This window comes from Rhodamnia argentea, chromosome 6, assembly GCF_020921035.1.
Source record: "Rhodamnia argentea isolate NSW1041297 chromosome 6, ASM2092103v1, whole genome shotgun sequence".
Classification (NCBI taxonomy): Eukaryota; Viridiplantae; Streptophyta; class Magnoliopsida; order Myrtales; family Myrtaceae; genus Rhodamnia; species Rhodamnia argentea.
In genome coordinates, this window is record NC_063155.1 from 16,071,485 (window position 1) to 16,088,670 (window position 17,186).

The 17,186-nt window shown below is 39.5% G+C and overlaps 2 protein-coding genes across 9 annotated transcripts; one reads left to right on the forward strand and one right to left on the reverse strand.

The window, feature by feature from the left end:
• Positions 1-624: 624 nt before the first annotated feature.
• Positions 625-4,085, forward strand: LOC125315565 (protein AGENET DOMAIN (AGD)-CONTAINING P1-like). 3 transcript variants are annotated; one of them, XM_048280808.1, is made up of 3 exons: positions 625-1,242; positions 1,930-2,431; positions 3,719-4,085. In XM_048280808.1, exons 1-2 carry the CDS (start codon positions 709-711, stop codon positions 2,404-2,406), a joined length of 1,011 nt encoding a protein of 336 aa, XP_048136765.1. In that variant the 5' UTR covers positions 625-708; the 3' UTR covers positions 2,407-2,431; positions 3,719-4,085. The 3 variants fall into 3 exon arrangements, with proteins under 3 accessions (XP_048136765.1, XP_048136764.1, XP_048136766.1); XM_048280807.1 differs by having other exon boundaries at positions 626-1,242; positions 1,927-2,431; XM_048280809.1 differs by lacking the exon at positions 3,719-4,085 and having other exon boundaries at positions 626-1,242; positions 1,927-2,181; positions 2,298-2,366.
• Positions 4,086-5,651: 1,566 nt separating this feature from the next.
• On the reverse strand, positions 5,652-12,945 carry LOC115751265 (intermediate cleaving peptidase 55, mitochondrial). 6 transcript variants are annotated; one of them, XM_030689064.2, is made up of 14 exons: positions 12,764-12,945; positions 12,130-12,204; positions 11,487-11,750; positions 11,011-11,103; positions 10,672-10,878; positions 10,007-10,110; positions 9,759-9,825; positions 9,570-9,677; positions 9,060-9,152; positions 8,275-8,362; positions 7,924-7,994; positions 7,396-7,451; positions 6,586-6,646; positions 5,652-6,213 (listed from the first exon to the last, which is right to left on the reverse strand). In XM_030689064.2, exons 1-14 carry the CDS (start codon positions 12,815-12,817, stop codon positions 6,100-6,102), a joined length of 1,455 nt encoding a protein of 484 aa, XP_030544924.1. In that variant the 5' UTR covers positions 12,818-12,945; the 3' UTR covers positions 5,652-6,099. The 6 variants fall into 6 exon arrangements, with proteins under 6 accessions (XP_030544924.1, XP_030544923.1, XP_030544926.1 ...); XM_030689063.2 differs by having other exon boundaries at positions 12,130-12,210; XM_030689066.2 differs by having other exon boundaries at positions 11,487-11,710; positions 12,130-12,236; positions 12,764-12,883.
• Between the last annotated feature and the right edge of the window lie 4,241 nt (positions 12,946-17,186).

Genomic DNA, 17,186 nt, shown 5'->3' on the forward strand with positions numbered 1-17,186 from the left:
CTCGCGTTTTATGATTTACCAAACCATACGTTCTCGCGAGGTAAAGAAGGTTTACATCTTTCCCAACAAAATGCATTTAACCATTATTTTTCTTAATAAGATGTCTGCTGACAAGAATTTCACAAAAACAAAGAGATGATCCGTTCAATTTCTACTCTTAAGCCATTTGGTTAATTTGAGTTCTGTGCTGATTGACGTGCATACTAAAAAAAACAAAAATGCTATTAGCTTAATGGTAAAATTGCATCCTCAAAATTGCTTCATTATATTTAGACTCCGTTTATTACGTGAAAATAAATAATTTCAAATATATATTTTTTAAATTGATCGGTTGCAGTTCTTGAAATAATTAATCACTAAAAAATGTTATGATAATTGACAAAATTTTAAGTTTCAGTGTTTTTTTGGACGATAGAAATATTTTCCGTTGATTCATTTTTATAAATGATACAAACTTTCATTATTATGGAAATATTTTTTGAAATTATTTATTTTTTCGCAAAATAAAGGAGCCGTGGGGATCGCTTGGAGCTATTTAAATTAAATGCTAAATTAGTATTATAATTTATACTTTAATAAAATGGATAAATATGATGAGGCGCTTTCAATCTTATGAGCTTTTGCTTGTCCTGGGCACGTCCAGTCTTCCCTCCATAAAAATTCTCTTTCCATTTTTTCTGACTCCGGAGCCCAGAAACAACGACGACGATGTCTTCCCGACGACGACGACGACGACGACCGCCAGGAGAAGAAGATGAAGAAGCACAACAACATCAACAACAACAACAACCACCACCCAATTTCGAAGTGGGCACGCTTGTGGAGATCGCCTCCACCGACGACGGCTTCCGCGGCTCCTGGTACGCCGCCACCGTCATCCGCGGCCCTTCGCCGCGGTCCTCCTCCGCCTCCTACGTGGTGGAGTTCCAGGAAATCTACGAGGACGAGGCCGGCACGCGCCGGGTCACCGAGGAGGTGGAGGAGTCCCAGATCAGACCGATACCTCCGAACGAGCCGAACGTGAAAAGGGACTTCGAGGTGGGTGACGAGGTTGAGGCTCGTCAAAACGACGGGTGGTGGGAAGGCGTGGTGGTGGAGAGACTGAGGGGCGGGAGGTTCGGGGTCTTGTTCGAGGAGTGGAGAGAGAGGGTGGTGAGCAAGGTCGAGGACTTGAGGCTGAATCGCAAGTGGGTTCATGGGTCTTGGCTGCCTCCTAGTGCTGCTGGTGTTGAAGATCCACAGGTTTGACACTCCGTTGTGATTTTGTTCTTGAACAAGTTGGGATTTTTTCTTTCTGGGTGTCTTCGATCCTTTAGCTCTATTGGGGCGACTGCAGCGTGCAAACTTGTAATTTGAGTGGATAGAAGGTGAACGACCTTTTGTGTTGCGTAGATGTGGACGATGAGGAGTGTTCTTGATGCTGAGTTAGGCTGCTAGTTCAGTGTTGGGCTGCTAGTTCAGTGTTGGAGTGAGTCCAGCGTGAAATGGATCGATCTTTATGTCACATTAGATGTTCCGGCTTCAAGAATAGTTAATCCTGTGTTTTCATGAATTACGCGTTCGAATTCTATGTTGAAGGAAGTGTAAATTTCCTCGCTTGATGAAGCTTCCATTTTGGCTGGCACTGTGGCTTTAGGGCAGATGAGATTGTAGGCTGAGTGGTTTTGTGCCTTGTGCATGTTGATTATGGTACAGCAATCAACTGATACCTAATGATCGCTGGCTGTTTGATAGAGGTCCTTGAAGAGGCGTTATTCATCTTCATTGTTGAAGCTATGCAAATATATGACAGTTCAAGGATTGAAAATGAGAGAAGAAATCTAGGGAATCTAGTATGTGTGTCGTTTGTAAGGCATTAATTCGCCAACCCTGTCTCATGGTAAAAATAGATTGTGTTTTCTTACTGACACATGGAAAATTGTACAGCAGAAAGCACAATCACAGTTGGAGATGAAGGTTGCCAAAAAGATGAAAAGTAACGAATTCACTAGGGGCACTCCAGTTGAGGTGAGCAGCGATGAAGATGGATATCGCGGTGCCTGGTTTGCAGCAGTGGTTGTTGAAGAGGTATCCAAGGGAAAGTACCTTGTTGAGTATGAGAACTTGAGGACGGAGGACAATGCTGAGTTTTTGAAGGAAGAGGCCGACGCTTTGCATATCCGGCCCTGTCCACCAGAAATTGTAGTTGCTGACCATTTCAATTTGTTTGACGAAGTAGATGCTTTGTATAATGACGGCTGGTGGGTCGGTGTGGTTTCTAAGGTTCTCAGCAAATCATGGTATGTTGTTTACTTCAGAGACACCAAGGAAGAATTAGAGTTTCGACACTCTAACTTGAGGCTACATCAGGAGTGGATTGGTGGAAGATGGATGATTGCTTCCTTTGTACAAAAAACACGCGCCTAGTGTAAATTCTTGATGCTGCTTAAAGGTTTGTTTGGAAACTCTACTTGTTCTAGGGCATGTGGGAACTTTGAATTCTATTTGCTTCTGCTGGTTTATAGTCGAACTTCATGAAATTTTTGCAAAACAAGAAGTTATACAACTATAAGTAAATTCTATGATTTGAAAACTCTAAACCTCACAGGATCAAGCATTTGAACCAATCGGAGCTGAACTTTCTTAGATTTGAGTGCTCCTCCCTTATCAAGAGGAGCCATGACCAAGCGTCCTCAAATTCATAATGCTTAAAAGCCCTTAAATTACTTGGTCTGAGTCTTTGAAAACTGTAGGCTGGATGTCCTGGGAAAAAAGTCAACTGATTATTTCATGAACTAGAGTCCTTATCTTTTTCCCCTGTTAAGTGAGAGAACCAATTATGCTTGCCAGAAAACCTGCTACTGTTGTTGATTGCTGATTTTGTGGGAAAATGAAGGTTGTTTTAAGAAGTGAAAACTTAACTCGGATCGGTGTGGTTCTTCCACGGGTTTTAGTTGTTCGGTGGGGTTTACCATATGCATGTGTTTTGTTGCTTCTCTCATGATGGATCAGTAGGTTAGATGTTTGAATAGCACTTATCCTCTTTTCTTCTGTTGTTTCCAATCTGGCCAACATAGAATAGATAGGCAAAGTAGCCAATAGCAGTTTGTTCTCACCTATCGACAGATAGCAAGTTGCTTCCAAGCTCAAATAATTTGAAACCGAATTGCTACTTCTTGTTATTGATGGAGTGGTATTCTCTGCTTGTTAAATAAAGTAGAGGGAGAGAACTGGAACAGAGAGGGATGGGGCAGGGGAAGGAAAACGATCTCAGAGATTGAGATTGGATTTTTTCCATTGAAAATGAAGAAGGCTGGGGCAAATGTTTGCACTTGGATTTAAGCAGTTGACGCGTCAACCAGAAGCTTTGGCGACATTATGCAGAGGACTTTTGGATCTGGTTGTAAATGCTGGAATAGATGTAGCTGGCATTAATAGAAGTTAGACCAAAGAAAGCCTATGCTGGAAATTGATGTGCATCATTGACGAGGAGGTGATTGATTCATATTTTCTGTATGGATCAAGTGTGGATTAGTATGCACCTCATGGTACATCAATTGGCCTTAAGAATATAGTTAATCAGCATCTTCTGGACCCGATATCGTTCTTTCTATTATTCTGCTATATCTTGTAAGATAAGATCTACTTTTTAACAGTAATTATCGTGAAAAAATCTTCCATTTGAATTTGATAGCTGTTAACCGATTATCTACTAAATCTTGCATTTACAAATTACCAGAGTTTGCAAAATGTGATTAAAGGGGAATTCAGGTCATGCTGGTGCATGAGAAAGATTTTCTGTTTTGTTTGTCAAGCATGGACTAGTGACCTTGTGCTCAGTCTGGCCTTGAATGTAGCGGTGGATGACTGTCCTAAGTGGGATTTTTAAAGAGCATGGATAGTTGTAACATGAATATTTATCTGTTTCATGCAGAAAGAAGAACATTTGGAGGAGCAATTCAACAATAAATTGTTTTACTTTCTAGATTTCCGGGCTTATGAGGATGTCATCAATGAAAGCATGGACCTTTTCCAAGAGTTGAAAGATAGACAGACCGTCGCATTTAAGTACTAACACTTAATCAGGGGTGAGCGGATGCCGAACGCAGTTTGTTCCAAAAAAGTTAAGACCAAACCAAATTACAAAATGATTTGGTTTGATATGCATTTATCTTTGTTTCGGTCCCAAAAAATCGAAACAAATCACACCATAAAGAGATAATGACATAAATGGTCCTTGAACTTTGGCCTAATGAGCAATTTGATCTCTAAACTTTAAATTTGTTCAATAAGATTCATGAATTTTAGCCTAATGCGAAATATGGTTCTTGAACTTTTAATTTGTCCAATGTAATCTCTGAAATTTTGTATATGTTCAGTTTAGTCCTTGGACTGTAAGAAAATGTTCAATGTTCTTCCTAACATATCACATTACACATTAGACCAATGTTCAAGGATCATTTGTGTCAATAATCATATCATAAAAGTAGTTCAACTCGCTTTTGGCTCTCCCCTGTTTATCACTTCCCATCTACAACCGATAGCTGTCCTACTTCACCTCTTAAGGTGAAGGCGTCGCCCTTTGATTTGACTCGTGAGCAAACCTAAGCCGACAGCGCGACGACTCTCATCACCTTCTCGTGCCGGTTGCTAATCGGCACCATTCATTTTGCTCTGTTAACATACATTAAAATCGGCATTGCTTCAGTCATTCTTGTTCACACAGTCGCACATAAACCCCTGCCGTTATCACTTTCAGCGGCAAAACCTACCGCCTCCATGCTGGTCATAAACACAAGTTACAGCAGTTTCGGGACTTTCTTCCTGAAGGGCAGATTATGCATTTGGAAGCCAATTATTCCTCGCGAATAGTTCACTGCCCAAAAAGAAGTACGCCTCGGTCTCCATTTTCTTCAGACATAAAAACGAGATTTTAGTTTGGAAGGTTCTCTCAAGAAATATGGAGTGAACAATAGTAAATACCTATAAGCTCAGTCACACCATGCTCACACTGACGGTGCATGGAAGATTAGGGCTAGTTCTAGCGCTGACACTTAAAGTTCATGTAGTTATACAAAAACAGGAAGATAGGAAAAATGGTGGGTACTATTTAGCAACGTAATAACTTGTTGGTTTACTTGCTGGGTTTCCGGGATTCAGTTGATGTTCGTTCGGTATTCAAGCTTATATACCGAACTTCTCTGACGGTCCAAAACTGCAAAATGTGACATGTAGTCACCACAATTTCTAAAGCCAAGGCTTTAAGCCTCGGGTTAAAATTGAATGGAAGCCATCATAAATCGCTACCCGACCTAAGCTGATGGAGTGGACAAGTACTTCACCATGTCTTGCGGCACAAGTTGCATCAGGCGTTTCTTGGCCTCGTGGCTAGAAACCAAGCACCACAGCTACGTCTGTTATGGTGTGTTGAAGTGTTCAGAAATTGAAAGAAGGTTGATGACTAGTAGAGCTTTGTCGACACAAGATCTAAAAGCAAATATACCAGCTACTACCACACAGTTTGCGCTACCAAGAACATGCGCATTTATAGCTTCAATCATCATTGTTTTCTTTACAATGTGGCATTATTAGGATGCAAGCAATCTCTGATAAACTTGACTAGTCCGTGAACATAAATCGGATTGGCCCAAATTGAGAGAAAAGTCCAGAACGAGGAGAGTGGCATCATTTATATATAAATAAATGAGTTGAATAACATGATACAAGTGCTGGCTCACATTACTACTTTCAACGAGCACAAAAGTTATTTTAGGTGCCAAAGCCCGCCCAAAACGATCTTGTGATGCCTTGCGGTGCTACATGCTCGATAGCCACATGGAATAAGCTCTAGCATGATGGCTTATGGTGGAGGACGTATGGATGCATCGTTCGCCAAATTGAACTAGAAGACTCAGCGAGACGTAACTTCTATGGGGTAAAACACATCAACTCAACACAACCATGGAGACTATTGACGAAAGATGCATCAAAACCACAGTTAAAGTGCAGGTACTTCCGTGTACCTACAGTCCCAAGAGAGGTCAACTCATGCTGAAGGGATGGTAAAAGTGTCCTCGGTAATTAAGCAAAATTTTGGCTCTTCTAAGCATGAGGAGATTGTTAAATGGACACATCTCTCACACCGTTCCAGCCTTCCGCTTGCACTGCAATGTTGCAATCGTTCAGCAATGCTGCGATGTGTTTAACTTCTTTCGGCATTGAACCGGTAAGAACCTGTGTCAAACGGTGGAATATAAGGTTACACAAGTGAGTCTAAAGTGAGAGTCTATGTAAACCATGAACTTTTACCTTGGATGTGACAGAAAGCACAACTTCTAAACTTTCTGTCAAGATAATGGAATATGCAAGATGCAGGCAATGCCTTTATGTCAAAGCTAAAAGAGCAAATAAGGAAGTCCCCCACTCAAGCTTACCAGCTTAAGGTCAAGAAGATTTACGTATTTCAACAAAGAAATTAGCAGCAAATGAAATTTGAGGTGTTTCCATGACAATGTGACATAAAGCTAGAATCAGTCAATGGAGGTCCCACAACAAAAGCAAAGCTCCACACGCCTAGTGACAACCATCAAAAATTTGTTTTCATACCTCATATCCGGCATCAGTAATAAGGACCTCATCTTCAATCCTTATCCCTATCCCTTGGTACCTGCATTTACTCTCGGATACATAAGTTGAACTAAGGACAATGTTAGAGTCAAGTGTCGGTTGTAATCAGTCTGGGAATTAATCCATTTGGAGTTCTACTCTGAAATTTCAGTTTGACAGAGGCCATGATGACTGCCCTTTTCAAAAGAGTCATGATATACATTTTTTATAAATACTTTTGAAAATTAGCTTTGAATACAGGGAGGCAGGGATGCACCCTGTTGATGCTCCTTTATGAACTTTTTTAATAATTTGTATGAATGACATAACTGGGTAAGAAACTCGTATGATGTTTTTAACACAACTTCTGAGAACTTCGATAGTCATTTGGAAGTGGTCCTAACTCTATATATATATGTTTTTCCAGAATTGGAATGAGAACAGAAGAGACTTTCTATCTCTTTTCTCAGATAAAGTATACAGCAAAGGTTCAAACTTCAAAGTAGTTTCCCCGGAAAACAAAGAACGAAAAGCATCATCATTAGATAGTTTAGGTTGATAATTGGCATTCATGGTATAGTATCTGAATGTGCTTCCTTAAATGTTAAAACTAGTCAGTGATTAGATCACTTTGGTACTCTCACGAAAAGGTTTGCCCTCTGAAATAGATAAACAAATTAAAATACATAGTTGACGGATGAGTCCTCGTAATTTTGCATTTAGTTTCTAAAAGAACTTCCAAGCAAGGCCTGGGTCCTTAAAATTCCAAGATGATATGGAAAGTTTTAGTTACATAAGCTTGATTCGTACCACTCTGGACAATTGAAGTTGTAGGGGATGTAGACTCCTGGTTCAATTGTAATCACCTGGACCCAAAAAAGCTCCTCGAGTGAACACATGTAAACAAATAAGGCAGCTAGTTGGATGAAAACAGGGAGTATACTACTGAACATATGTAATGGCAATGCACTTGCATTTAATTGTTTCCCGCGACCTGTGAAAAGCCATAACAGCTGTGAAAGTCTACATGTAGGGACCTACGGAATGCAACTGCACACATAAGGCCCCATCAAGGACATCTCTTCTTACTAGAGGCTTAACAAAATAGAGTTGATGTCATTGAGTTGGTTTGCGTAACCAACACATCTAAATTCGGTATCAAAATGTACAATCCACCAAAATATTGAATCAAACTCTAATTATAGTTAAAAAGGTGCGACACAACTGGACTTTTCTCAGATGAACTTTTGATTAATATGAGAATATATGACTAATCATTTCACCAGCAACATGATATGGAGAAAAAAGAAAAACAAAGCTGCCAGGAAGTCAACTTACAACACCTGGCTTCAGAGGACGGTCATAGTTAACTGATGAACAATCATGCACATCCATTCCAAGGTAATGACCTGTATGTTAATGAGGATAATTTACTAGCCTTTCATCTAACACAACAAACCCTTGAATTTAATGAACTGAAAGTTCAGAAACAAGCATCCACTCCAACAGTTAAGCATGCAGTTGATAATATAGGAGAAAGTACACTATGAAGATATAACCCAAGCTTCTTAGAAAAACAAATTTAAAATATCGTTATCCAGGGATACTCAAGTAGACTACGAAGATGTAACCCAAGCTTGTTAGAAAACCAAATCTACAATATCATTATCCAGGGATACTCAAGTGTACCAATAGAGGTCGGGTTCAGCTGATGGTAACTGCTCCAATCATCCTTCAAAAGTCCAATCTCCTTAAATCCTCTGCAGAGCATCTCGACCTGTGATACCACATGGCATGAGATCAGGACAGATGATCGATCAAACGTGAGGGTCCACAGGAGCAAACTTAACATATAACATGTTTCAAAGGCCATGAAGCCAGAGGTATCTAAGACCCACTTTGAGACAAGTATTGCACCTTAAATAGAGAGATAGAATCATGTCATCACAAATTGTACACATTAAGAACATTCTAGTCCTGCGTTTATTGAAGTAGAAAAAACTAAACCATTTTGATATTATGCCAAGAAGAAAAGTAGTAAAGTGCGACAAAAGTAGCCGGGATCACAGGATCAATCTCATTCAGACATCCACCGAAGGTGCATAAATCAAAATTGAATATAAATTAAAAACACAAGCACAGGACCACCCATTGTACCACAAGCAATAAAATTTTCTGAAAGAGTGAACAATAATATATAGGAACACAATAATTGACCACAATTTGCTATCATATTTGGGAAGAGTCTAGCCCATCAAGTACATCAGCAAGCAATTACTGACAAAATGACTATTACCTAGAATAGCAAACATTCTTTTGGTTAAGAACTTCTCAATCCCAGATGAAATGAGTGAGGCAAACTAAGATAAAAAAGCAAGATACTATTTATCTTCGGCTGTTCCACGTAAGAACATTAACAGGCAGTAGAAAAAGAGATTCTTCGATACACTTAAGTAAGAATAATCTACACATACCGAGTATTTGTGAATTTCTCGAATGGTTGTGCCAGGTTTGCATAGCTTGATGCATTCTTTGTTTGTTTGCAGTAAAAGATCATAAAGTTCTTGCTGAAAAGGAAAAAAAAATGATATCATGGTGATGTGATACAAAAAGAATATAAGTTCCTAACCATATAAATATTGGATATGGTGGAAAGCAGGAAAAACTGGAAGATGTACAGGATCATTGAGAGGTTAAATGGATATACACTTAATTGGAAAACCATCGAAGGAGTCCCAAAAAACCTACACACAAGAGATGAATACCGGTGTGATGATCAAAGTCACATGTAAACATGCAAATTGCGTCATGCCAATGAATCATATGAGGGATGATCCCATGGGAGTGAGGATGGCTTCATGCCTATCTTTTAATAACAGCATCAACAGCCACAACAACCAAGCCTCTGTGTGTGTGTGTGTGTGTGTGTGGAGAGAGAGAGAGAGAGAGAGAGAGAGAGAGAGAGAGAGATTGCTGTTGCATACTTGAGAAGGTGAAAAGCTGCCACAGGGAGGCCAGGTGCGAGTTAGGTCACTGACATAACCATGCAATTCACATCCAACATCCATCAGAACAAGATTTCCATCTGCAATCTGCGAAGAGTATTCACAATGTTAAAGCTAATTTCAGTCGAATGGTGGAGCTCTGGATTAGCTGATGGAAATGGATCTCACTCTCTGATCATTTCGAGAATAGTGTATCACACTTCCATTGTTCCCACCACCTACAACAGGGTTGAAACTGGAAAAGAGAAATTGAAAGCATCTGTCAATCGCTACATCTCATTGAACATGTTTCATATAATAAGCACAAGTTTTGAGACCACTCTGATGCATGCTTTAGTTGCTTTATAATAGATTATACAGAAGAGGCATTATAGGGATAATAACAAGCTTCTGCTGATGTTAATGAAAATACTCACGCCATCCTCTGAGCACCTCTCATTCTACATTCATATTCAACCTTTGCAGACAGCATAGCCTCATGAGGGTACACTTTTGAATGCATCATTGTCTGCAAAAGAGCCTAGAAATAGGAGGTACATATTAGTCATGAATACATGAGAAGTTTCCATGACAAACTAATTTACACAACTACCAACAAAAGTATTCTACAGTTTAAGGAGTAAACACGTCAAACAAAAGAGCTTTGATAGGCAATAGCAAGTAAAAGAAGTACTATCTCTTTTCTCTCTGGACACTTCGAGAGCAGAAGCAAAACGTTATTAACAAGGATGAACGTACCAAGTCCTTCTGAATTAGCAGGTCAGAGCAAGTGATGCTGAAGCTAAAGATTGCAATACAGCTTTCTAACGAGCGAGTAATGAGAGGTTCACTCACATCGGTGCATCTTCACAGAATCGTGATCAAGAAATTGCTTTTCAAACTTACAAGATAGATAGACTACCCTTACTAATCACTTGGAATCAACACCTAGCTCTCGTTTCATCAAGTAACATATTCAACTGAAATCTCTCAAGGTAGTAAAGTAAGAATCCTAAAAACAAAAGAATTTGGCAAAGGGATCATAATAGATTTGCAAGTTTTTCCTTTTCTGTTGATTGAGTATCTAGATGCATGTAAGTACCTGGGAAGCGATAGATGCCGATTCCCTCATCAACTTTAGCTCTGCAGATGATTTTGTCCACCGTAATTCATGTGTATAAGCATACAAGTTATTTACTTTGCCATTGCTGGCTGCTAATTGATATGCCTCTAAATTTGTATATTCTGGTACAGCAGTATTCACATTATGGAACAACCTAGAGCTTTGCCGAATCATCTCTGAGAGAATCTGCAGTCAGCAACTTATATAATCACTGAAAAATAAGTTTCAGTCATAAACAATTAAACACACTCCAGCCTGAGTCAGAGCAATGATGATAAAACCAACCCTTTACGTTTCCTAGTTTTTCAAATATACCACCTTAGGTAATCTGCTCATTGGGTATGCTGAGTCAGCTTTGAATGTCTCCAATGCCACATCAACTCCGGCGACAAGCCCTTGCCAAAGGACATCCTGAGGGTTTATAAGGAAGATCAATCAGGCTTGAAATTGAATCCCAGTTCCCGACAAAAAGAAAGGAGATCTATCATTGTTTTGAAATGCACATGGTATGGTCCACTCCATCGTGCTCTCTCAATCTCAGTATCCACATAGACAACAATACAGAAAGGGTTGATCACAGGTTACAGGAGCATGCTGAGGATCAAACAAATAGATAAAATTTTATGAAAATGAAAGAACAGCTCCAACAGATGATGGTGACAGTGATGACGTTTTAAACGAAGACTATTCTTATGCATTACATGATGCATGAGGATTGACAAAGGCCCCAGCCAACTAAGAAAAATAACACGCGAAAAGGTACTAAGCCAATCCTTGTATAAAACCAGGCATACATGAGGTGTTGCTTCTGGCATGAACATGCATAAACCACACTCACGACCTAGAACCGCGATGCCACCTGGTTGTTGGCACCCGGTGATATATGAGTAATCAGCATCTTGTCGGAATGTGTAGGGCACGACATCTGTCATCATCTTTACAGGAGCAGCTGCAATGATGGCCAAACCCTTTTCTGGGAGAAGATCCAGTAACCGGTTCCGTCTTGACATGTATTCCTCTGCAGTAATGCCAGGTGTAATCTCTCCCTCATTTAGTAACTACATGTAGAACGAACAATGTTCTCAATTCTCATAGATGATAATAATATAAAAACTTTTGACTAATGGGAGTCATTGTCCATGCTGCACTTCATTGCTACTTCGTCCCCAAGAGTCATCTAACAACTCCACTTATCTGGAGGTAGGAATTGACTCTTATGTGTGTAATCCCATTGATGCACAATGCACCAGACTGTGCACGCATGCGTGTGCTTGTCTTTGTGTGTGCTTGTGTTTGTGTGCGTGTGCACGTGTATATGATTGTGGTAGATGAGCACAGCGCGATATACTCCACTCATCCTTCAAAAAGCATACCCACACATTGATGAAAGGAGCAAGAGTGCAAGATAAAAGACCATAAAGAAGTAAAGCAGAATACCTCAGGATGGGTTGCTGGCGTTGGCTGTCCAACATCAATGATCCTTTCAGAAGAAAATGCACGGGAACTCACCGCCTGAATCTGAAAAGAAACTCTTGAGCATCACACTGATTGAATAAGCTAACTGATGAGTTAAACCAGTTGGACACTCATGCTGAAGTCCAAGAAAGTAAAACAATCACTTGCATTAACGGACTAACATAAGCATATACGGAAGCAGAGAGCAGTTAAAAAAGAATTTGAATTGGAATATCCAATTAAGCCCTTAGACATTGTGTAAGTTTCTAAAGGTTATTAGAATGTTGATGATGAACATTTCAACTCTCAAAATTCATACAAGCAACACCAAAGACCCCAGACTGGAACAAAGAATATCAACTTGAAGAGGCATTTCACTGTCGAGACCCCACCAAAATTTCATCAGACTACCTCCTCAGAATCTCTCTACTTTCCGTTGACCTTCACCAGAAGCAGCACGCAAAAGCACTATCCCCGATAGCAAAGTCAACAATTAGCCCCCACTTCACTCTCATCACGAGCACAACCAACCATCGACCCCAAACCGCATGATCATCCGAAGCATCAAATCGAACGAACAGACCATCATAACTTCGAGTACCCGCGTGATTATTACCTGTCGGGGCGAAGGTCTCTGCAAGAGCCTCCTCGCGAGAAACTGAAACGCCATTGGCTCTTGCCGAACCCCCTCGAAGCTATCGCAATCTCAAATTCGGTCGAATCGAAAACCAAATCTCGCCGTCACGAAGTTCAAATTTTTCTCGCTCTTTTCCATGATTTCATCAGGCAAGGGTTTAAGGCTAGGACTAGAAGGAAGCAAAGGCAAGGGTTTAAGGCGGGGGATTCCCGAATTCACGGAATTGCCACGGCTTGGGCCTCTTTAAGCCCAACTGACATTGGGCCTACAGGCCCACTTATAGGGCCCATTAGTCTAATTTAGAAAACTCGCCTGGACTTTTCATTCACCGCTCGCATGATTCCTGTCCCGGAGCTACAACAAGTACTTGGCCGATTATCGCCCGAGATGACTTGATTATTATCTTCTGCCTTTTTTTTGGTCAGGTATTACTTTTTAGTTTGTTCACTGCTTTACATACATTGTTTTGTATTCGGTAACTTTTTAAGTGTTCGATTTACTACCGTAAATGCAAGAACGTGTAGATGCATGTTGGGAAATTAAAAATCACTCAAAACTGTAAGAAAAATTTTCCTTAAAAAGAGAAAAAAGAGCTATCAATCCACTCGCGTTAGTTTAATCCAGGTGACTAAGTCCCTAAACCCGGTATCTAGTTGTTTCAGATAAAGCGATCTCTCGTGCGGCTTACTCAATAGTTAGTGGTGGTTCTAAGAGAAACCAAATTGTGATTGGTAATGCTTAAAAGGGTTCGTTCGAAATGTGACACCAACTTGTGAGAGAATTATTTAGGCCCATTTAGCAATTGGTTAAACCTCTTTGAGGCTTGCCTCGGGAGGGTTTGAAGCACATTAACTTCAAGATCTTTCCTAATTAATGGGGAAACTTATCAAGAATCCTCCTGTTCTTTAGCCAATTTAGTCAGAAACTTTTCAATTTTGCCAATTGAGTCTTAAATCTTTTAACACTTGTCCAACTGAATCCATCCAGTTATTTTTAGTTGAAAATCATCGACGTATACGCCGGGTGTGGCACAACCGACACTAACATCGAATATTTTATAATTTTATTTATTTATTATTGTTATCATCATCATCATCTTTCTTTTTATGCTAAGCCCGATGAGGAGGGCTAGCCAACTCCCCCCGGCCGCGGGTGAGGGCCGGTCGACCCTCGTCGATTGCGAAGCCCTTGCTGGTTGCGAGCGAGGGTGGCCGATGAGCTGGCCCTCGTTTGTTGTCGGTGAGGGTCAACCAACAAGTTGATAGAAAAATAAAGGGAAAAGAAAAAAGAAAATTAAACAAATAAATTTTTTTTGGAAAAATTGGAAAAAAATATCCATGTCACACCGGCTGTCCTATGTGGCATCGACAGAGATCAATTTATCTGTTTTCAGTCAAAATTGACCGAATGGACTCAATCGACAAACTATGAAAATATTTAGGATTGAATACTATTCGAGGAAGATTTTTTGGACAATTTTTCCTAATTAGTGCTGCAAAATTTATTTTGAGTAACAAAATGTTCGAGGAAGGATGTCTTCGGTGCACGGAAGAGTGATTTTATGTTCCGCAAAACTGTACGGAGTAAGGGCACTATGAATGTAATTTTCCTATTAAAAGGCCAAGGCACTGTCGTGTTCTCTTTGCTAATTTAGGACGTTGTCTACGTCAAAACCAGGCGTCCAAGTCGTAGAATATCTCGAATCAAAATCACGATTGTAATGACCTTCACACGATAGATTACTCCCCGTGCGATGCGATGCGATGACGATGATGATAAGAACTCTTCCTCAATCTGTCACTTTTGACGCAGTGGAAGATCCCATGACATAATTCGTAAAGCAAACTTGCGAATCTTGGGGTGCATCCCGAAGTCCCAATTGTACCATCGCATCTATGACTAATTCTAAGTCAGTGAAATAGTTGGTGATGCTATCGGTTTTTGCTATTTCGGTCTTACACGATAGATTTCTACCCCGTGCGATGACGATAATGGTAAGAATTCTTCTTCATCTCTCACTTTTGATGTTTTGGAAGACATCGCGACATGATATATAAAGCAAACTTTCGAATCTTGACGTGCATGCCGAAGTCACAACTATACGCTCGCATCTATGACTGACTCTGAGTCAGTGAAATAGTCGGGGATGACATCAATTTTGTTTTTTTTCCATCTCGGGGGTTATGCTTAGAATCCAAAGATCTCGGTTAAATTATACAAAAACTATCTCAGGTTAAGAAAAAAAATAGGAGATAGAGGGAAGGATGAATAGCTATGTTTGGAGACTATTAGTAAGAATTGTGCTCCGATACGTTTTCAATTGCTAAATATCCTGTCAAGTATTCTTACCTTGCCAGAAAGGAAAAGTAAATTGTTGACGACTTGGATTGGAAAACGACCCCCTTCATCCATTTTGGTTTAGTAATTACCTTTTCTTCTTTGGCCTGGCGTGCACGTACGTGCATTGCCACTACTTACTGTAAGATAAACTTTGGACATTGATAATAACTATACAAAATTTTGGTTTAATTGCCAAAAATATTCTAAACCTATTGCAATTATGCCAATTTAGTCTTAAACTTTTTTTTTATCAACTAAGTTCTAAGCTTTTTGCAACTGTGTCAATTTGGTCCATTTGACAAATCGACGCCGACGTGGATAATTTTTAATATTTTTTTAAGAAATTTTAGTTATTTTTTCAATAATTTTTTCTGTCCTTTTTATTTTTCTTTTTTCCCTGCCATTCCGAACCAACAAAATAAAAATAAAACATTGATTTGAAAAAAATTATTATTAAAAATTGTTTACGTCAGCGCCAAATTTAAGAAATCTCAACTATTTTATTACCATCAAGCATGTCACTTTTTAATGTAAGAAATCTACATGCAGTATTGTATTCAGCATAACCAATAAATACGCAATCATAATTTAGGGCCTATTTTCCTTTTCTTAGAATTAGGAAGCATAACCTTAATAAGGCAGCCCGATATTTTTATATGTTTTAAATTAGGACAATAACCTTTCCATAATTCATAAGGTGTCTTGCCAGTTTTCTTATAAGATATTATATTTTGGATGTGATATACATACAATGTTGCTTCACCCAATAAATTAGGAACTTTAGAACTAAAAAGCATAGAATTTATCATTTCATTTAATATTCTATTTTCATTTCAGCTACACCATTCAATTTTGGGGAATAAGGAGGGGTAGTTTCATGAATTATTCCTTCCGATTCACAACATTCATTAAGCAAGATATAGTGTCCACCTCTATATATCTGATCTAGCTCTTTTTAATCGTTTCATTCGATTGATGTTCTACCTCAGCTTTATACGAACGAAACATATCAAAGTCTTAAATAAATAAACTTTTGTAAATCTAGAATAATAATCAACAAAATGCATGTAATATTGTTTAGCTCCTCTAGTCATAGTTGGTGTATAAATTAAACTGAACAATTCAGTTTCTCTATTTACGTAAATACAAGGCTTTTTAGTTAATTTTGTTTCGGCACCTATAATACATTTATAGAAACATGGGTTTTTCAATCCCAGAAATTAAACCTTGTTTTTGCATTGTCTTAAAATTTTGAGTTTTCCATAAAACGAACGCATCATCGAGCTGTAAACATGGCGTGCCATTAGGTAAACTGTCTTTCTCCTGAAATGAACGTTCTTCTTTGCTCCTAGTTTGAGAAAGGATAAGTTGCTATTTAAGCTTCTGCTCGTCTGCAATAAGTGAAGTTGGAATGTGAGATTGCACGTTCTTCTCTCGAGATGTCTTCTTTCAAACTTATCCTTCACTTGGTGAGGGGTCTCTTGTCCATCTCCAATGCATCGAGTACGCGTGAATCTCGTCCCGGTCGCAGAGTTCCGGCGACTACCATATATGTGGACAAGTCAGGTGGTTCTGGGCATTATTCCACGGTCCAAGAAGCTGTCGACTCTGTTCCGGACAATAACAATCAGTGGATACGTATCCTCATCAAAACGGGAACCTACTCGTAAGTCTAGGCTGAGATCGTTCATTTCTTTTTTTTTCTGTGGTTAGATGTGTTTCGCATCTACTTGATAGCTTGTATAATGACCGTCTCGCTAGCTCAGCGAAAAAGTGAAGATTCCTAGGGCTAAGCAGTACATCTTCCTCCAAGGCGAAAGTCGCGAAACGACCACTATCCTGTACGGGGATGCCGCAAGCATGTAAGCTGCCACTATCCAGGTTTATGCGGATAATTTCGTCGCGTCGGGCATTACCTTCGAGGTTAACAAACTCGATAAGATCTCTCTATGTCGTATTCTCTTTTTCTCTCATGTTTAGCTTGATGATACCTAATGAAACTCTACTATAGTCCCGGAGCTAGAGCAGTTCATGTGAAATTTACCTGCAGAACAGCTACATA